Below are 22,100 nucleotides of genomic sequence, written 5' to 3'. Positions count from 1 at the left end.
GTTGGGTTACAGGAGTCCCCTGGTTGCTGAAAGTTTTTTTTTTATTTTTTTTTATGCCACTTTGCTTTTACAGAAGACCTATATTAGCCCCCTTTATTCCCAACCAAAAGAAATCTAAAGATGTTCACTTAAAAAAACAAAAACAAAAACCATTACCATGCTAATGTAGGTCTTTCAGAAAAGCAGAATGGCCTAACTCAAACCTTGAGAACTCTCCCTGTTTAGATAGCCAGGGAAACCTGTGTTTCCCACCCCACTCCCCTGTCATTTTTTGGCAGTAAATTATAGTCTTGAGAAATGGCCACAAGAAGGGCAATAACATAGAGTTGATGTGGAAGCCAAACTGGGCATAATGGTAATTGGGTTCATGAATCTCACCAACATGTTAATAATGCTGTTGGTGGTAGGGACAACACCACAGATTTAGCGGCATTCTGTCACCTATTTCAAGCCTTTGATGTTCTAGTGTTCTCAAAGGGGTTAATATACATCTCCAAGCTACAGATCAATCCAGCCACTCCAAGCCTGGGCCACTTCTGTGTTGTGCCATTTATAAGATGGAAGATGAGACAAGGATAATAGCGAAATATTTTGCTTAGAAAGTTAGCATTGAAAAGAAGGTATATCACTAAGTTATTATCAAAATAATGCTGTACAAACTACCCCACGTCTTAGGGACTTAAAACAGTCCCCATTTCTTCTCACTCACACATCTGTGGGTTGTCTGGGGTCAGCTAAACCCTGTTGGTCTTGATTCCAAGCTAAAGGTTGGGTCTAAGTCTGTACCATGTATCTCTCCATTTTCTTGGTTGGGCAGTCTATCCAGAAAGTATTCTTTTCATGGTAATTGTGGAAGTGTAAGAGGACAAGGGCCCCACACAAATACGTTTGCTACGTCTTGTCCACAATCAGTACATTGGCCCAAGCAAGTCACACGACCATGCCCAAGATCAGTGGGGAAGCAAGTATATCTGCTCAAAGTGAGAGAGGGAAGAAAGTAAATATTTGCATTATTGTTTTTATCTAATTATAAATGTTAAATATTCAATCGAGAAAAATAAGCAATACAGAAATTATTAGGAAATCATTAACATTCTCTTTAATCCTACCACCCGGGGAGAATCATTTTAACATTTGGGAGTATCAGATTAGTTTTAAAATATTCTCTTAATATTCTTCTTATTGTGGGAAAAAAGAATATAGGAAGTCAGTACTAGAACCAATTTTGAGAGTTAAAAAAAAAAATCCCCACCATCTTGACCTTTTCTCATTATTTTTCCATTCTTTCCCAGAACTCGACTCCTACTGTGCATACACACACACACACACACACATTATGTAGTTATAAGAGTAGCAAGTATGCAATTGGCCATTCTCCTTTTTTTCAATTAGCACTAATTATAATCATTTTTCCACATTGCTACTTAGTCTTTGTATTCATTATATTTGTCAGTGTTCTCTAGCATCTTTTTCAGTATACAAGCCATAATCTACTAAACCATCTGGCCACGACTGGATATTAAGCTGATTCATTTCTGGACTACTATGGATCATACTCCTTTAAAAAAAAAAAAACTAATCTTTCAAACGTATTATCTATAGAATCTCTTCTTTTGCCAGGGAGTCAGCATATATATATAACTACAATGCCTGGCAGACATCCATGGCATATGTTGAGCTCTGATGTCTCATGTTCTGATTGTTTGGCTTTAATACTTGTGGCAAGTAAACAAAATGTTGCCAAGTACTAACCTGGGACCAACTGTATACCAAGTCCTGTGATAGAAGCGAATGACACAGAAGTAAAGGGCATGGAAAGAACCAGGCCTTCAGAAGGCTTCAAGTCTTATGGGCAAATGAAGACCAGATTCCATAGCTGCTGCAATGCATACGCATGCCCCGAACTCAAGGAAAGAAGGAGTTGGGGCAGTCTGGTCCTCACAGGAAGGAGTGTCCCAGGAGCAGAAAGAGCACACAAAGGCTCACAGAAGTAAGAGGGTTCAGCATTCTGAGAAGAAGTCTAGTGTGGCTGCATTGATGATAATAGAATATGAAGTGCAGAAGGTATGAGAAGAGTCTGGAAAGGTGCATAGGAGACAGATCTCAGGGGTCCTTGAGGCCACATTAAGGAATTCAGAGTTTATCCTGAAGGCAGTAGGTAGCTGTCAAGGGGTTTTAAACTGAGAAATAGCAGCATTCATATTTGAATTTTAGAAATATCACCCTGATTCCAGTGGCAAGTTGGATTGGACTGGTGAGGGGTTGGGGGAGACAGGAAAGTAGACCAGCTAGGTTCTTTCTAGTGAAAGTGCCCTAACCTGGAAGAGTATAGTGAGGAAGAAAAGAAATGGGCAAACTCAGCAGTTATCTAGAATGCACAGTGGACATGTATTTTTCCCATACACTTCCCACCCTGTGGACTTTACAGCCAATTCCTCAAGAGATCAGCCTCCCGGAGGGAGATGTCCCGCCTGACCGGCTTACCCTGGGGCCGTGAGGGCATCCACACATCAGAAGAGGCTGCTGTATCGACTGCACCCCCCTTATGCAGGTCTTCCCTGCAGGGTCGAACCAGCTTTTGGAGACTCTACTGGAAGAGTCTGTCCCCCTAAGAAACTTCGGATGCCTCTGGCTCTTCTGCATCATACCCCTAACTCCCAGTAGTTATAGTGAACTTACAGTTCATTATCCAAACCTGAGGGAAGGGAGATCACCACTGGTAATTATGTGAGGATAATAGGCATTAATTAGACTGGCCCAGACAAACTGGGATGTATGGCCACCCAACTGATAGCATGACAGCCATGTAGGAAACTGACACCTTGAGCCAAGAGCCTTGCCCAGAGGAGTTTCCAGCCCCTAAATCATCTCTCTATAAAATAATCTTGGACTTTTAAGAAGACCTGGGTTCAAATCCTAGCTTAGCCACATACTAATCCTCCCTGAGCTTAATTTCTTCACCTAAACTATATATAAGTAATGATAGCTATCTCATCAGAAATTTGGGAAGATTTTGCAAGAGGATGTTTTAAAATGGACTATTTATTTCTACCTAAGTTTCAACTGAGGCCCCAAGACAATGTGGGCCAACAATTCCCACCTTCCGCAGTCAAATATCAGAAGGACTTCAGCAGGACATGCACCAGAAGGGAGTGAAAAATCACTTCTGCTACCTGTAGCAGAAGACCCGCCTCAAATCTCTAAGAGTTGAGGCAGGGCATGGCTGGTGTCAGCATGGCAGTGGGGCTCAGCTTTCCCCTCAGGGAAAGGGTGGACATGCTTCCGCCTCAGAGTAGGCGACCACTAGCGGACCTGGGTAGCTATCTCCGGAGACTGGGGTCAAAGGGGTTGGTGTCCAACACTCTCATGAATAATGTAAGAGTGGTGACTGAGGAAAGAACGAATGTGTGTCCTGGGGGCAAGGACAAGGACCCCAGGAAGGGAGAGACAGCCTGAATCATCACAAATCCTGGAGAAGATTGCCTGGAGATGACTGCACCATGGAGGATAAACCAGTTGACCAGGGACTGAAGCACGAATACTAAAAGACTAGAGGGGCTGAAGAGAATGCACTGACTGCACCTGCAAAGTTAGTCACGTGTTCCCAACAGGGCCTCTCAGAGCCCCCATTAGAGAGAGCCAGCTTTGGACATCAGCCCAGCCAGAAGAATCACATCTGATTATACCTCTTCTCCATTCACCCAGCACCACCTGTGGTCGGAAGCCTCCGCTGTGAATTATTCATTAATTCATTTGGCAATAACAATAAGAAACAATCAATATAAGTAACATTTTTATGACCTATAACTTTATTTTCCAAAACAAACAAAAAACAAGCTGGAAGGGTAGTTTTCTTTTCCATTATTGTGAATCTCTTTGATATCTGGCTAAAGACAGCCAGATCCCCATACCTGCTTCCCTCTTCAATCTGTTTTCATATGCATTCATGTAGCCTCTTGAAAACTACATTGTACCCTCATGGGTGAAATAAAAAGGCAAATGAAAAAGGCAAATCAAGTTTTAGAAGTATGAGGAATATAGTGATCTATAAACTCTCTGTGAGAGTCCCAAAGATTCCCAGGGTTCCCCAGACCATATTTTGAGAACCACTGTCACAGAGTTTTCCTGCTGCCTCCAGTGTCTAAACTTGGAGGATTTACAAAAGAAAGATGTGGTTATGGAGTACCACAGTGTGGTTTCCAAAATTATTTAAATCGAGAAATGCCAAAAAAGAGGTACTCTAAGATAGAATATCTTAGGGCAAAATGGGAAACCATCAGTACATGGTGGACTAACCTCTCAACCCAAGATTCCCAGAGCACACTGGGATATGTGAGATTCCCAAAGAGAGTGTCCATGAAAACGCTCACTCTGCCCCTGGGTTCTACTATTTGAGAGCCTTTTAGTAATGTCACCACAAAGGAAGAGAACCTCCAACCTTTTGGCTAATTCAGTAGGTGGAACCCCTTTTAGTCTGGGTTTCTAGTCAGTGTCAGACTCAGCAGTTAGCAGGGCCCAATCAGGAGAATAAAAGCATTCCAACGAGGGGATTTAATACAGGAGATTGGCTACACAATGTTGGATTTAATACAAGCAACTGATTACATCGGTATTAGAACTACAAGGGAATTTCTGAAGAAATTAATCATTGCTGACGCTAGGCTAGTGAACAAAAAGGAAGATGGGGGTTTCTCAGAAGCTAGAGCAAGGGGTGTGGCCGATGCTTGAACCTTGGCAGATCCTATACTGACTGCCAGGGGCACACAGACCAGCCGCTACTGGGACCACCTTGGGATGTGGAGATGAGTGGGAAGTAGCAAAGGAAGCGGGAGGTTGGAGGCTGAAGGCTGCTGGAGGTTGCTGACCTCAGCTGGAAACCACAAAATAGTTCCTCTCCCATATGCCCCTCTCCCACCTGTGCCTCCCATTGGCTGGGGGATGCAGAAGAGCCTGGGAAGTGTAGTTTGCAAAGTCCAAGCCCGTTGTGCAGAACAGAGAGTAGAGGCATGGGCTTAGAGACCAGAGGCCATCAGTGGAATGGGAGGCCTGGTTGGCTGTCTGCATGGTTTTAGCCAATTAGAGCCTCATCCCTTTATGTCCTTCTACACTGGGACCTGTCTCATCTCTGGAGTTCCGTAAAGGCTTCTCTTCACCAAATGTCAGATTCCAGATTCCCTTGTGAACTACCTTTGAGGAAGCCTTCCCAAAATGACCAGAAGAGGGCAAACAAACAGGAATCACCTTTAAAAATGAAGCCTCTGGATCTTTCTCTGAGGGATTTGGGAGACAGGGGTTCTGAATTTGGATTCTGTAGCATTTTTGCTACAGAATTTTGCTATTTTGCTTTGACACCAGAGAATATCCACCGTCCCGTGACCCCACCTGGCAATCCCTCCACAAACTCTGGTTTCATGCAGGAACCGTAGTAACCCCCAAGCTGTGGTGGCCTCCCTTGGGGTCTGCCAGTGGGAGTAGGTATGGCCAACAAAGACCCGTCAGGACGGCCCCAGCGTGTCTGGTGCTCTGCATTTGCTGCGCCAAGTCATACATCATATCGTCTGGAAAGTGCAGGGAGTGCTGAAGAAAATCAGTGAATCATTGTTTCATCATAGGCCATTCTGCCGTTTATGAGACTACTCAACATTTCTTGGCCTCTGTCTCCCTATAAAGCAGAAAACGCTGCCGCAAATACATCGCCCCATCCCGACTGCACCTTTGAAACAGACTCCACGGCCTGGGGTATCTTTCCTGCCACGGCCTCTTCTCTCCCCTTCTTGCCGTCCTCTCGTTAAGCAGTGTGGCACCCGAGAGGCCTGTTTACAGCTAATTAGATTAGGAGTGTGTTCATCTGGAAAGATATTTGTAGTTCAATAAAGAGAGTGTGAAGAATCACCCTACTGGCTCCACAGAAACAAGGAGCCTCGTTCCGCTGGGCGGGGGGGGGGGGCAGAAAGAGGCTTTCGCCCCCTCCCTCCCTAAACAAGCCTCACTTCTCTCCAAGATACCCGTAGTCATCAGATGCAGAATGAGCTTCCCATGCCACAGGAAAGATCTCAGCTTAGAAAGATTGCAAAGCAAAGCAGCGAGCAAATTTGAAAACACTTTCGTGCTTTTTTTTTTTCTTTCAAAGGAAAAACAATCACTGCTTGAGATGTTTTGTTGAGAAAGAAAGGGAGGCAGAGAGATCATCAAGGGCAGCAGTAGTTGCTGCCCTCCTGCCTCTTTCCCATCTGCTCGAAAATTATTTCCAAAATATTAAATGCTGCATTTCGCTGAACCAGAATTGCATGACGGGCTGGGGCTGGGGGAGAGAGGAGGGAGACGAGATTCTGAAATACAATTTTCCAAATGTTTATTTTGCTAGCGAAGGCTGTTGCCTGTACTATTATAAAATCTTAGCACGACCCCCGGCAGGCTGTTGTCTGTAGGGTAAGTAGGCGCAGATTGAATTTCGTACTGTGTCAAGGACAAAATGAATCCTTAATCTGGCTGCAGAAAATGCATATTCACCCGAGAGCCTAGCGGCTCCTGTCTTCAAGCCCACATGTGCTTCGTTCCTTTCTTTGAGATGAGTGTCCAGGTCAAGTTTGGCTGCCCTTTATTAGCCCGCAGACAGTCCGGTATTATCAGAGCTCACACCCTGACCTTCCCTAACTTGCCCTGCTCGATTTAACAGTGAGCATGAGGCTTCCATAAAGCATAAGGCTGATTTTCACGGCGCACGTAAAATATGAAAATCCTACTTCCACTAACTTCGTGTCAACTCCAGAAAGACTTAGGGGTTAGAATACTTGATTATTGTTTTTCCAGCGAGGAAAGGCCAGAGTTCCGTAAAACTGGAACAAGATTACATTTTCTACTCCTCAGACATCTTGCAGGCTGGCAGATTAAGGATGCTAACTGGTGAGAAGAGAAGCCTCAATCCATGTTACTTCTCATTTATTCTGTCAGAAAAAGAGACCTGTGTTCATCTTGGTGAATCCTCTCCAGCAGCTCTTAGGCCACAAGAGACAGAATGTTCTTCGATTCTCATTCCCTGTTCATGGGCACAGCCCAGACAGGCTGTTGCCTTGAGGCCTGATCAATGTGATGCCCTTTTCTCCCTGCTCAAGGTGAGCATCTGGGGCTCTTACCTGCCAGCAAAGTATGGTGTTCTCGGGGGCTCATTCTTCCAAAAACGTCAGTGATCTTAGCCCTCACCAGTTTCTGCAAGAATTAAAAAGACAAACGCTCGTTGTTATGAAAAACTACAAGAAAAAATTATTTTAAGCTCCATACTTCTGAAAGGCATTTATAATTAGCCAGCCCACATGCCTGCTCTCCCAGCACACGAGATGGAGATTTCGTCAGAGACAGGCAGCATGAGTCCATAAACACCTGTGCCAGCCGGTGTGCTGCTAAGACTCGAGGCAATCTCTTGCCCTCTAGTTAATTATATTTACCACTTTGCTTCACTCTCCCTCAAGTTCCTCAACCATGAAATGGGTCTCAGGGAACTAACTCATCACAGGAAAAACATTTAGGATCTTGAACCAGTGGGGATGTAGAAAGAGGAAATTCTGGCATTTAGAAATAATTTGAGCTGGTTGGAATTGATTGCTACACCCCATTCATTCATTAGTTCATTTAGCTAATTTCTTCCATGCCATTCCTTGGAGTAATAAGAATAGAGATAGCCCAGCTCAGCCCTTGCCCAGTGCCGGGCTTCTGAATGATTTCCTGGGGATTTTTCTACTCAAGGCTATGGCTGGCAGATTGGTGAGAGGTGTGAGCAAAACTATAACTTCTAGAGGAAAATCAAGGGGAACATTCTGAAACACAAGGTCCAAAAATTTCAGATAGATTAAGGACAGCAGTGCTGAGCCAAGAATTTAAAGACTGATTGTGAAAGAGCCCATAGGAAAATAGATCAATAAGGAGCGAAAAGGTCATGTTCTCTTGTTGGTATCATAGTTGTGAGCCAGCAAGTAGAGCAAGAAGAAGGGGAGAGCCTTTCTTAAAAGACTAGTTATTAATCCAGCAGGGTATAGGCTTAGCTGCTGTAACAAAGAATCCCCAAATCTAGTGACTGAACATGGAAATGTGCTCTCCTTTCATATAATAATCCGAAGAGAAGCAGTCTAGGGCTGGCAAGATGACCAGCTCACCCTCAACATGCAGCTTCTACCCCTGGGTCTAAGGGGGCTGCTCCTGCTTTTGCCACCTCCCACCTGTAGGAAAGAAAAAGGACCAAGTGAGGACACACACATTCCCTGGGAGAATCTGACTTAGAGGTGGCACACATTACTCTCTCAGACACTTCACGGTGAAGAACCCAGTCTCATGGCCACACCAGGCGACAGCAGAGGCTGGGGAGGAGTGCCTGGCTGGGCAGCTGTGTGCCCAACGAACGCTCTGGGAATTCTATTAAAGGCAGAGAAAAAGAGATAAGGGTGGACAGATGGGGCTTTAGATGTGAAAAGCAGGCTCTAACCTCCAAGAGCTTGAAGTCTACTTGGGAGGATAGACAAGTAAACTCACAATTATAACAGTAAGCAGATATTACCATGTGTTTACCAAACGCCAGGCACTGTACTTAGCATTACCTCCTGTCATACTGAAATGACTCCATTATTATATATATTTTATAGATGAAGAAATGAAGACTTAGAGAGGTTAACTAACTGATCCAAGATAATGCAGTTAAACATGGAACCCAGATAAAAACTGATTCTGTCAAACCCTAGAGCAGAAGTCAGCAAATTATGGCCCTTGAACCTAATGCAGCCCTTCCTTTTTTTTTTGGTAAATGAAGTTTTAACACGCATTCATTTACATAGTCAGTTGCTGCTTTTCCACTACCGTGGCAGAATTGAGTAGTCACAACAGAAACCAAATGGCCCTCAAAGCCTGAAATATTTACTATATTAGATGAAATAGTTACTATATTAGTAATTAGCTGGGCATGCACAGGGTATGACGAGAGCTGGAGGAGAGCCCCTCACAGAGAAGAGGTGGGCCAGTCAAGGAAGCCAGGATTTAGCTAACTCTTGACTAATGAGCAGCGATCAATCAGTAAAGACGGTTGAGTAGGAAGAAGAGCTTGAGACAGACCTGGAGGTCTGAGTGGCCCACTGATAGTAGAGTGGGTTGTGAGAAGAGGTTAGGACAGGGGGTGATGCAGTGTGGTGGAGGATATTGAATAGCTACACTAGCTCTGAAAGCACTGTTTACCAAACCTGGCCGATCGCCACAGCCATTAAAAAGAAGGATTCTAAGACTCCACCACAAATCTATCCAAACAGGATCCATATCTTCAAGAAACTCCCCACAAGATTCTGGAATATACTGCTGAAGATAGTAGGAGGAGAGTGAGAAGGCAGGGACCCTGGCCACAGGCTCTGGTGGTAACCCAGGCCAATCCTACGTGCAGGTTGGAAGGCTAGAAGCAGTGAGGTTTGTGACAGCTTCTTAGTAGAAGGTGAAAGAGGGGAGAGGAAGAAAATGATATTATCCTTTATGAGTGAGATAGTGGGGAGTGACACCCCAGTTCTGGCCTGGTCATGAGGTATCCCCGTGGTGGCTTCCCCTCTTCTCACCTCTATAGCTTGGCTATGGACTTTGGACTTTTAGAGTCTAAGTTGGATGTTACCTCTCAAAAAGGGAGAACTACTCCATGCCAGAGTAAGTGACAGCCTGGCTGCTTTAGAAATGACCAAACCTTTACAAATCAAAAGAAACTATCTGAAGAGGGGACCTTTATAATATGATATGCATGCCTTGTTGCCTGTTCCTGGCCCTTAGAAGAATCATTTTTTTCTGTTTGTGGAAGAATTTGTTTCCCAGGCTCCGTGTAAGAATTGAGTTGTGATTATTTCTGCATAACAGTGGGACACTTGAAACTCTTATTTTCTCAGTTTTATGAATTTGGATACAGTTCTTCAATCACTCTGGAAGTAATGTTGGAGGGAATTGAATTCTGTGGAAGAAATCCAACTGCGCGATGCATTTTCATTTGGTATGGGGCAGTTAGATAAAGCGTCCATAAAGCGTCATTGAATAAATAAATCATGGGGTTAGAGCTTAAATAATAGATAAAAGAAAAGGGGAAAGAAAGAGACTAAGAGGAGCTGACAAGGTGAAAAAATAGATAAATAAAAAACTATATTCAGGGAAAATGATGAAAAATTGTTGCCCGCTATTCTGTCCTCTTTATATTTCCTGGTCACATTTTGCTAGCAATCTTTATTTGACTATTTCTTCACTGCCCTGTAAGGTTTTGGACTGGCATAGGGTCAAAGATGAAATGCTACTCCTTTTCCCTGAAAATTACTTATTTAGCGCTGGCCAAAGTCTAAATGTGCCTTCAGTAGGCATCGTTGCAGGAGCTGAGCAGTTCTTGTTACTGGTCATAATATATGAATATTATGACCAGTAACAGATAGGGCAGTGGATAATTGGCATACTGGTTATTTGGGTTTGTTTGAAGGAGACGTTGTTCATCTTCCTTGTACATAATACGATGAATTCAGCCTTGGAATTTTGCATATGATATTGCCAACACTTGAACTCTCTCTTCCCTTGCCTCTCTTTGCCTCTTGGCTCCCTCTTAGCAACCTCACAGGACTCACATGGGATAACAATTCTTTCAAGATTCTTTCCCCAAGGGGCGCCTGGGTGGCTCAGTGGGTTAAGCCACTGCCTTTGGCTCAGGTCATGATCTCAGGGTCCTGGGATCGAGTCCCGCATCGGGCTCTCTGCTCAGCAGGGAGCCTGTTTCCCTCTCTCTCTCTCTCTCTCTCTCTCTGCCTGCCTCTCTGCCTACTTGTGATTTCTCTCTGTCAAATAAATACATAAAATCTTTAAAAAAAAAAAAAAAAGATTCCTTCCCCGACCCCCGCATGTGGGATGGATGTCCTTTCTAGCACCCTGGGCTTCCCTGTCAATCCTGCTAACAGCTAACTCTCATTGAACACTGATAATTCTGAACTTTTTGCATGGTTTTTCCATTCCAGTCCTCTCACCCACCTGATGAGATAGGTGCTGTGGTGAGTCCATTGTACAGACAAGGAAACTGAGATGCAGAGGAGTGAAAGCAAGTCTTCAAGGTTACCCAGCTGGGAAGACTTTATTTTCCAGCCTGTGAGCTCCAAGAAGGAGGAACTTATGGCTGCCCGGTTCGATGGTCAACAGACGCTTCTGTCCCTCCCTCTCTGCTGGCATTGACGTTTCTGTCCCTCCCTCTCTGCTCTCTTTCTCTGTATGTTTAATGAATTACTGGGCCACAGGGGCCTCAGTAGGAGACTCACTTGGCTGCATATGGGATTCGAAAGTTTGTAGCATCAAATTCGGAGTTAAATTGCATTCTTGAGGTTGTCTATATCAAAGCATTAGCCTATGTGAATGATGCTGCCCGACCGAGTTAAGTAAGAGATTGCAGAGGCAGAAACCAAATGAAATGCACTTTCCCCGCTCTCCCAGAGCTTCATCTGCCAGGCCGCACGGGAAGATAAACCTTTGGGTCAGCAGTGTGTGTTGTGCGCCCTGACTGCCTCTCCCCAGATGCGAGGACAGAACAGGCTCTGGGAATATGTAAGGTGGGGTGTGTATGTAGGTGTCGGCTTAGGGTCACAAATCATTTCTGTAAGCATCCCCAAAATACTCATGCTGTACTCCTCATAAGTTATGTAGGGCTTCCATGTAAGAGAAACAGAGAGGAAAAATGACAGCCACTCCTGGGTTATCTGTAGCTTTCTGAACTTTTCAGCCAAAGCAGTATCCAAGAGACCATCCACTCAGTAGACACCCAGGAAGCCTCATTTTCAACAGCTGGAAGACCCAGGTTAGTCACATGTGTGATTCTGTAGAGTTGGCTGTTTAGGGAACAAGTAAGGACCGTTAGAACTCCAGCGTGCTCCAAGCCTCTCTCTTCCTAGCCCCACCGGAACCTGTGTTCAAATCCTCACCCCCTACTACCAGCTCTGTGACCTTGGCAAGTCATCCAAACTCCTTCTGAATTCTGTCTGCCATAGTTTTCCTGGGTCCCATGCTGCCCAGTTCCTCCCCAGAAAATAGACTCCTCTGTGGCCTAGAACTGGGGATGGGAAAGGCCACGGTAAACTTTTTTTTTTTTTTTTTTTTTCTGTAGGTTCAAGTAGGTTGAAGCATGCTCATTCAGTTTACTGCTGTTTGTCTGAGGCCTGGGTACTCATTGCTTTTTTGAGAGGTAGTGTCCAACATCTGATACAGTAATTTCTCAAAAAGTGTTTGTAGGAGGGAGAGTGGAAGGAAGGAAAAAGTGAGTCCCTGTCTTACAGAGATGTTTGATGAAGTTAAACAGGGTGTGTAAGTTTCTGCGTCTCAGTGCCTGGCACATAAGGGAAATTCATTACTCTTTCCCTTCCCTACTCTGGCCTAAAACACAAAAGTTATCTGGGAAACGTAGCACATGCAAACATCATGAATGGATATACGTTCACTTACTGGATCTATTCAATGTCAAAGTCTAAAGGAATGGGACCAGAGCAGGAGGGTTTGTGTGAAGGTCAAGGAGGGCCCTTCAAGTTTCGTGAGCTGGTATTCCTATAAGGAAGGGCTTTTAGTCGCCACTAACTTAAAGGAGGAGGAGAGGCGGAGGTGATGAGATTGAGATGCAAGCTGAATGGGGAAATCAGAGCGGGCCTTTGGGATTGAAAGGCAGAGAGTGGAAGGGTAGCCTCATCTGCGCCACCTGCAGGACAGATGAAGTAGTGGCAGACCAGCTGGTAGACTCCTCTTCCCAAAGCTCAAGAGAGAGCAGCCTCTGATTCTCAGGCCTTGAAATTCTTGCACCATTATCAAAAGACCAGCCTAAGAGCTATCTTCTTCTTTGAGTAAAACAACAAAACCTGTCTGCTTTGACAGTTTAGTTCCTGGGAGATAAATTTAAAAATACTAATTTAACTGAGGATGGTGTTTTTCATTTATTTTTCCAGCGGAATATTAGCTGCAGATTCTGCCAAGTGACTGTCTGTTATTTGAAAATAAACAACTGAGATCTAACCCTGTTAGCAGTATTGGGAAAGGGAGTACATAGCATTGCTGGATAGGGAGGGCTCGAGTGGAAACAGTGAAATAAAAGCATCAAGAATATAGTTCCTTGGGACGCCTGGGTGGCTCAGTGGGTTAAAGTCTCCGCCTTCAGCTCAGGTCATGATTCCAGGGTCCTGGGGTCGAGCCCCACTTAGGGCTCTCTGATCGGCAGGGGGCCTGGTTCCCTTCCTCTCTCTCTGTCTGCCTCTCTGCCTACTTGTGATCTCTGTCAATAAATAAATAAAATCTTAAAAAAAAAAAAAGAATCCCTTTATCATTGGAAGATTGGCAAGACCAGATGAATGTGTGATTGATTGATACCTTTACTCTCTTTCTCTCACTGAAGATGGTTTTAAGAAACCCAAATATAAGTTGCTCATTGAGGTTAGGGCTTAAGATATACCTAAATCCAAAGTATTACGTTTTCTGAATGTGCATTAAAAATGAGAGCCAGTGGGCTTACTCAGTGCACATACACACAGAGAATAATGTTAAAATATCACACAAATATAGTATATACGTGCCAATTATGACATAAAAACACTTTATGTCGCTGATAAAATCAGAATAACATCTGAGGCAGTGCTATAGTTGACTTAGTGCTCACTGAGCATCTGATGCTCTTTACAAATTGGGGAAATTTTTCTTGGTAAATATTAAGTCTTTCCACATATGTACATTTAAGGTACATTTAAGACGAGTTTCCTGAGAACATAAATGCTCGAGAGGAATAAGCAGGAGTTGATGAGGGAGATCTTAATTTGCATCTTTCCTGCCTTAAATGCCTGAAATATCTTGGGTATAATGTTGCGTGAATAAGGCTTTTAGTGTTTAATGTGATATGACTTAAACATTCTCTTTTTCTAGGGTCTATAAAACCTTTGCTATTAATGGCCATTACTTCTCATTTTTATCTACCAGATTTACTAAGGAAGAAAAAGTATGTCGAGGCTTCCATTTGTCTGTTCAAATCTGTTCTATTATCTGGCAATAAACTTCACTTCTCTTAAACCTGGGACAATCCACTTGGCAAGGGACACTAAGTGACCATCCAAGCATAAACCTTTACATAGTGTAGGGCTTCTACTTGTCAACCTGCTCTCCTCGCTGTCCTTAGATCCTCCCGACATTGCTTTTGAAGTAGAGAGAGTAATATCTGATAGCCATCAGAGATAGCAAAACTGACACAATAATAAAGTTCATCTTCCCTGATTTTGCACAGTTAGGAATAGTAAAACTTTGCCATAACACTGTAAGTGAAGTCTAAACACTTAACCAGGAAAACACATATGTGTGTTATGTCAGAGTTAATCAGGTGACAGAGAGAAACCTATGCAGCTGACCTTCCTGGGCCTTCCGGGGCTCCAGGAGCCAGATGCAGACCCATCCTGGTCCCCTCTGTGATTCAGCATCAATTGCCATCTGCTCTGGTTTAAATCTTGGAGGGGATGCTTCCAGGAGTGGTTGGGGCTTCTTTGAGAGCATCAAGAAGTCCCAGAATCTCCCACGTGTTTAAGATCCATTTCCTCAGATTGATCCAGCAACTGATCAATTAACTGAATTGAGAGACCCCCTTCCCAAGATAAGGTTGCCGGCCATTTCCTCACCTGTCCTACCTCTCCCTCCCCATTTGCTCTTCCCCAGCTGGGAAGAAAAACACTTCACCAGCCACCCCCGCCTGAGAATGGGGCTGGATGGGATATGGAAACCACTGCCAATGTATCATGTCCAAATTGTGGCATTTTACCGTACTGGGAGAGCCAGCCACAGAAGTCAGAGCTCCTGGATTTCTAAAGTAAAGTCTTTTCCTACTTTGCTGGCACAGTTCCGAACTGCTGTCCCCTCCGTTCTGGCTCCAGGCTGCAGAGAGCATCAGACTTGCCTCCCTGTGCCAGCAGGGCTCCTGTCTCACTGCTTAGGAAAGGTGGAGCCAGCTGCCCAGAATGAGAAGCCTAGTTCACTTCCTGCCGGTTCCCCAAATCTGGGGTGGTCATTATGCAGATGACTGAGAAAAAGGACAGAGAATGGTTGCCAGGAGTGTTGTGTCCTTCTTTTAACTTCTAGTGTCTTCTACAGGCTACTAGCTTACTTAGCACAGCGCATGAATTCTGTCTTCATCTCACAAGCCACTCGCTTATTTGCTACCTCCTCTTAAAATGTCTGACAAGTTTCATCCATTCTGCTTGTTTTCCTTGTCTTCTCTGGAAGAACTGAATATTCTCAGATCCTACAGCAGACACACTTTGTAAGCAGAAAGACCTAGCGAAAAAATAAGGTTTAAAAAAAAAGAGAGAGAGAGAGAAAACATATGATTTATGGTGGCAACAGAAAGAAAAACCAAAAGAGAGTATCTGACTCACAATAATGGTGGAGTGTTGAGCAGAAAGTGGTGGGTGCCTCCTGCTAAGGAGAGGGAGACGGGTGACAAAGTGCCAGTCACTGGAACTGCATGGTGCTTCAAGACTCATCAGGAGCCTTTTTTCCATGACCTTGTCTCTACTCCTTTGACGGAGACACATTGTAACTGATCCATTAGTATTGTTATATAATTAATACCTAATTATTATAATTACTAATGATAATACACCATGTTGTTGTGAATTAACATTGTCAGTCCCAAGAAGCCATCCTTCTGAGTCACCTCTCTGCCACTTCCAGCCTCTCCTGTGCTGGAAATCACACTTGGGACAGGTATAAGGATGGGGCCCTCACCCACCTGGGCCCACATCTGCCCCCAGCCCCTGGCAACGACCTTTCTACTTTCTGTTTCTATGAGTTTGACAGCTCTAAACACCTTATATACATGCAATCATACAGTATTTATCTTTTTTGTGAAACTGGCCTATTTCACTTAGCATAACGCTCTTAAGTTTCACCCACATTGTAGCCTGGGTCAGAATCTCCTTCTTCTTAAAGGTTGAGTAGTATTCCGTTGTATGTCTACACCACAGTTTGTGTATTGAAACTCAAGTTTAACTGGGCGTCCTCCATTTTTACCCACTAAATTTGGCAACCCTGTTCTAAACACATCAGTCTAAATAAGCTTCTTGTAGAAATTAGACCAGAATAGAGGTTGATCCCAGAAGGCCTTTATAAAAGAAAACATAAGGGGACATAGCTGACATCATTTTTTGGCTGTTGATTTTGCACAAACCATAGAAACACGGTTCAAATGAATCCTGGTTTTGTCAACACTCTGTGTCAGGAGTTCTTGAACTGGAGTCTGTGCTAGAGAGGCAGGGGGTCTGTGAACCCCTTGAAATTGTAGACCACGTTGAGTATATGTGCCTCTTTGGGAGCAAAGGAGCCCAAATTAGATTCTCACAGGTGCCTGAGACTCCCAAGGAGGTCAGGAGACCATATCTTATTGACTGAGGGCATAGCTTTGAACTCAGGGAAGACATTTTTGCTGGAGGCTTGGGTATTATTTCTCTTTAGACAGTTGATTTCCTGAATATCTCGACTAAAATATGAAGAAAATTCAGCACATTTAAAAGAGTCGAAAGTTTACTCATCTACTGCAGCCTCCCTTTCAAATGAGGGATGGGCCGAAGCTGCCATGCATTTCACATCATTCACAGAAGCTGAATGGAAGCCAGTTCATGAGTGATGCTGATCTTTGTGAAGCTTCTCATGATAGAGAGGCATATGCTTCATATATGTCAAAGTCTCTTAAAGAGATTAAGAACAAGAGAGTAAGAGAGATAGAGGACAATGCCTAGGCAATCAATAATCTTACTATCTATAAAAAACAAATGACTGTTTTTATAATCACCACTTTATTTTTTCTTTAGAAATCCTTCATCGATTTACCGGTAGCTCTTACCAATGAGCTTGACTGGCCCCAACTCTCTGGTGTTACTGGGTTTCTGGACTCCATTAGTGGGTATGTATGTTTGACCACCTTTAAGCCTTTCAATGTATCTATGTAAGGAAAGAACAAGAAATGGGGCTTGTTCCCAAGATGTTGAAATGGGAATCATTAGGAATTTCTTCTAGAACATGAGTAATAGACTAGAAACCCACCACTGACATAGAGTGTACTATGTACTGGGATATAATGCAAATTGTATTTTTTAATTGACATACAATGTATTATTTGTTTCAGGGGGTACAGATCTGTGATTCATCAGTCTTACACAATTTGCACTGCTCACCATAGCACATACCTCCCCAGTGTCCATCACCTAGCCACCCTATCCCTCCCACCCCCTCCATTCCAGCAAACCTCAGTTTATTTCCTGAGATTAAGAGTCTCTCATGATCTGCCTCCCTCTCTGGTTTCATCTTGTTTCATTTTTCCCTCCCTTCCCCTATGATCCTCTATTTTGTTTCTCAAATTCCTCATATCATTGAGATCATATGATAATTGTCTTTCTCTGATTGACTTATTTCGCTTAGCCTCTAGTTCCATCCACATCATTGGCAATATTTCATTCTTTGATGGCTGCATATATATACCACATCTTCTTTATCCATTCATCTGCTGATGGACATCTAGGTTCTTTCCATAGTTTGGCTATTGTGGACATTGCTGTTATAAACATTTGGGTGCACGTGCCCCTTTGGATCACATTTGTATCTTTGGAGTAAATACCCAGTTGTACAATTGCTGGGTCATAGGGTAGCTCTATTTTCAGCCTTTTGAGGAACCTCCATGCTGATTTCCAGAGTGGCTGCACCAGCTTGCTGCAAATTGTATTTTATCACTGCTGGCAAGGAGGGAGTATTCCTGCTGCAGGGGCACGATTGTTGACCTCTAATGGAAAATACATAAACACATCACTGAATTTTTCTCACTCAGGGGACAAGGATGTTTATGATTATTCACTCTCAGAAATTAATATTTATAAAGGTAACGGCTAAAATTAACAGGCAAGTCACAAGGTCCTGGAATCACCCTGGCTTTAATGCTTTGGATTTGAAGGTGGAGACAATGTATGGCAAATCGGAGGGACACACAATCCCAATTTGCTGTGTGCGATTGGGTGCTGACTCAGAACGTGGGAAAGGCCATTCATAGGTTAGCACCCTGTTTTTTAATTTAATAGAGGACACTGTGTATCATGAATAATTTAGTTGATTATTATCTTACTATCTTCTCTCACTCATCTAAGTACTCATTAAATACCATCTCATCAGGCAGGAGCTACAGATATTTCAAAGGTAAATAGGGCTTGACCGATCTCTACAGCCAATTACAACGGAGTAGGGCAGATAAGGCAATGTACAAATGATGATAGTAGAAGAGAGATGTGCCAAAAGACAACTCTCAACACAGAGCTGCAGAGTCATTGAAGAAATAATGCATAGAATTTATCAACGGCCACTTCTTTGGGGGATGTTAGGCAAGGGGGCCCAAACCCTGAAGGATTTACGAGATTGGGGTAATGAAAAAGGTAGAGAAGAAACTAGGAAAAGTGATCATAATTACTCATAATTATGTAGGAATCATCTGTGAATGTAGGGAAAGCAGAGGAAAGGCATTTTCAAGTTTAAGTGTAGTTTCTCAAGTTTAATCATGTGAAAAATTAGGTTAATGTAATAATAATAAGAGTGATAGGGAGAATAAGAAGTAACCTTTGTGAGGCATTCACTATATACCAATCACCGTCCTGAGTGTTACATAGAGGTTTTTCTCATTTCATCTCTATGCAAGGGAGATGGCATTAATTTCTTTCACAGCCGAGGAATCTAAGGGTTAAGTAGACAGGTTAAGAAACTTGACTAGGGTCCCATGTTAATAAGAAGTGTTGCAGTCTCTCGTCGTGGAACCTGATGTCATGTTGTCTCAGAGAGTGATTTGGTGTGGATCTTCCTAGCCCCCAGCTCCCAATCTTTGTGTGCTCTTTCATTTCAGCCATGGGAATGTGGCTATCTGGAGTCACTTTGTCACTCTGTCTGAGGGCATGGCTACGGGCTGGAGAAATGACTAAAAGCTAAAGGAGCCCTTCTCCAGGGAGATGTGGCATGCATTGCCTCAGAGGTCATTCAAGGAGCCCCTTTCTAGGACACCCATGCTGCCAGCGGTCTGGGGCCCCCTATTCCCTAGCCTTGGTCCTTCTCTCCTTAGCTGCACCTTCTGTTGTCTTTGTCACCTGGACTACATCTAGAGATGGCCGGGCTGGAGCAGCTTCCTGGAAGAAAGACTCTTACTGATCTCCCACTGCCAACATTAGAACTGAGAAAATATTTAAGTGGGCCTCCACCATCCAGCCGTGTATAATACTACCTAGAAGTTTCTTTGTATTAAGGCTTTTATGACAATAACAAAAGGAATTCATTATGAGGGAGAAGTGGACATCATTTATTATAATTTTGATGGAAGCTTAACTTTAAGTTGAACCCTGTAAAATTCAGCCACTTTTTGGCCTAAAGCCTCACAGAGTTGCCATTGAAGAAATACCAGTCTGATGTTTAAAATTAATTGCCAAGTACCTTAAATCTTCCCTGGACTCATGCAAAGAATGAAAGACTTCACTCAGCAGGCCCAGCCGAAGCGAAAACTCATTTGCTCATTTCTTTCCACTTAAAACACACACTCGCCAACAGGTGCCCCACATCTCCTGCATTGAATTTTCCCGCAAACTCTACCCCAAAATAGCTCCTGCTCCCAAGTACACTGTTCATTTGTTTTAGGGTTTTTCTCTGGGGGTGGGGATTTGGGGGGGGGTCCCCTGTAATCCCATCAGAGCCCAGCAGGCAGCCAGATCTTCCTTCGGAAAAAGGCAGTGGGGAGAGAGGGAGAGGAAAGTTGCCAGTCTTCAGACACGCATGGGTTATAATCCTTCTAAGGGCTGTGCAGAGACATTCTGACTTCATCTCACAAAGGAAGCGACTGTCTAGGTGCGTGTTATATGAACACGGGGGCATCCTGAGCTAGTCTGTGCTGACTTTGCACAGTGTGAGACTCTGTGTTGCCATTACAAAAACTCAGTCTGCCTGTACAGATCCCTCGGTGTGACTCTGAGTGCTGTCCTTATCTGTTGTTTCTAAGGAGGTGAGCACCCCCACTGGTGGGCTGTCAGGTCCCCTACCCTGCCTGGGGCCCCAGGCTCTCTAGTTGTTTCTTTTTGCTACCTGTTTCTGTGTGCTCTGCCTGTGTCCTCTGCCACCAGCTGGAATGGGAAAAAATATATTCCGTTCCTTTAGATAGAAAAGGAACTTCTCCGTCTGGAATGTGAGTTGCCGTGGACCCCCCCATTAGGCAGACACAGAGCATGACACCCGCTGTGTGTCACCATTCTGGATGTGTCCCCCCCCACCCCAGCAGTAGGTCCTGTTAAACTAGCTCTGTAGTCGCATGCAAAATATACCTGCATATAATCTATGCTGAGCCAGTCTCCTTCTTAAAAGAATGAAGATTTGTAAAGTGTGTAAAAAATATTAAAGATTAGTGTATGATAAAGATCCTCTTCCGGTGGAATTGGGAGAATGAAAAGAATGTTGACCCAGAGGCAGCATTCGTGAGCCACGTAGACAGCTTCCACAGGCATTTCCAGCAAATGTCCTTTTGAGTCCAAATGCTTATCAACACAGGATAGAATGTATTGATTTCTCTGTTCAACTGGATCTCTAGAAAGTGCTTCCTGTTATCTGGGATCAGCCTCATGCTTTGTGTATTAACAATGTTCTTTGTAATTGTACCTTTGAAAGCAGAAGAATGCTGTTTGGGAGAGAAAATGGCTGCTTTCCTTTTTCCAATATACCCTTCAACCATCAAAATTTCATATCTAAATGTAACTAATTGAAATTACACACATGCATTAAAAGACAAACACAAGCCCTTACATTACAAATCTTTACATTCTGGGGTACCTGGGTGGCTCCATTGGTTAAGCATCTGACTCTTGGTTTTTGGCTCAGGTCATGATCTCAAAGTCATGAGATGAAGCCCTGCTCAGGCTCTGCATTGAGGAAGCCCTGGTCAGGCTCTGCACTGAGGGAGTGTGGAACCTGCTTAAGGTTCCCACTCTCTCCCTCCCTGCCACCACAGCTAGTGCATGTTCTCTCTCTCTCTCTCTCTCTCAAAAACAAAAACAAAAAACAAACAAACAAAAAAACACCTCACATCCTTCAGTTGAGTCAACATTAACAAAATCTGTTCTCTTAACTCTCAGGCCCCAGAAAATTCAAAAAGCAATTTCCTGTAAAACCATGTGTTTTATTTTGTCTTCCCAATGTGATTCAGAAAGCAGTTGAGTGATTGAAAGGCAAAAACATAAAACAAAAACCCACCTTGTGAGGTTGGTAGCGTGGAAGCTGGGAGCCCAACGATAACTAACACTGGGAAGGAGAACTAGAACTGTGAGTGAGAAGAAAAAGGTATTTTTTTCTAAAGATTAAAAATAGTACTTCATGCTCAGATCACCTTCAAAAGCAATTAGTGGAAGAGAAAAATCCTATTTAAGGGAGAGAATCCAAGGCCAGTAACAAATATGGAAATATGGGGAATAACTTTTAGTTTAAAAGCAATATCTGAAATTTCAGAGCCCTGTGAGTCATGTGGAAAAGTAGGAGGAAGATCATGTTTACACATACAAGGGTTCTGGTTCTGTACGACCCTCAGTGGAATAGATAGCATCCCTGGACCTCATTTATATGTTTGAGTTGAGTTGTACCTAGCCATCTCTGAAGTTCTCCCCAGTGTCCAAGTTTAGTGGCTATAGGGCAAGGTGTTATTAAAGTCCACAACCGACCTCATGATGCTGCTTCGTTTAGAAGCACTGGAAGAAGCTGGTGGGGAACAATGCTCCTGCTTCTTCCCACCAAATATGTTTTCTCCATCCTTTAACTAGCTGTGCCTTCAGACAAGACCTGGGTAATTTAATGGATCAGAGCCTGAAACATTCTAGGAACCATGTTTCTCTAGGGCCAGCATTGCTGTGTCATAAAGTTTGAAACCCTGCATAGTAAGCACTGCACTGTGTGATACTGGGTGCTGGACCAGCTATTAATTAAAATGGCACTCCGTAATTGTCCTTTATGGGTACTTTTTCCTCCAGGCAAACCTCGGCAAGGGAAACAGATAACACAAAACCCTTAACAAA

General features: G+C 43.6%; 1 protein-coding gene across 3 annotated transcripts in view; it reads left to right on the top strand.

The window, feature by feature from the left end:
* AOAH (acyloxyacyl hydrolase) overlaps window positions 1-22,100 on the top strand; it is a 161,616-nt gene that overhangs the window by 76,702 nt on the left and 62,814 nt on the right. For all 3 annotated transcript variants that reach the window (XM_044246374.1, XM_044246375.1, XM_044246373.1), the window contains one exon: window positions 16,845-16,936. In XM_044246374.1, coding sequence (XP_044102309.1) covers window positions 16,845-16,936 — 92 coding nt within the window. The remainder of the gene's footprint in view (window positions 1-16,844; window positions 16,937-22,100) is intronic.

This window comes from Neovison vison, chromosome 4 (assembly GCF_020171115.1).
Source record: "Neovison vison isolate M4711 chromosome 4, ASM_NN_V1, whole genome shotgun sequence".
Taxonomy (NCBI): domain Eukaryota; kingdom Metazoa; phylum Chordata; class Mammalia; order Carnivora; family Mustelidae; genus Neogale; species Neogale vison.
The sequence above is the reverse complement of the archived record's forward strand: the minus strand, read 5'-3'. Positions and strand labels throughout refer to the sequence as shown.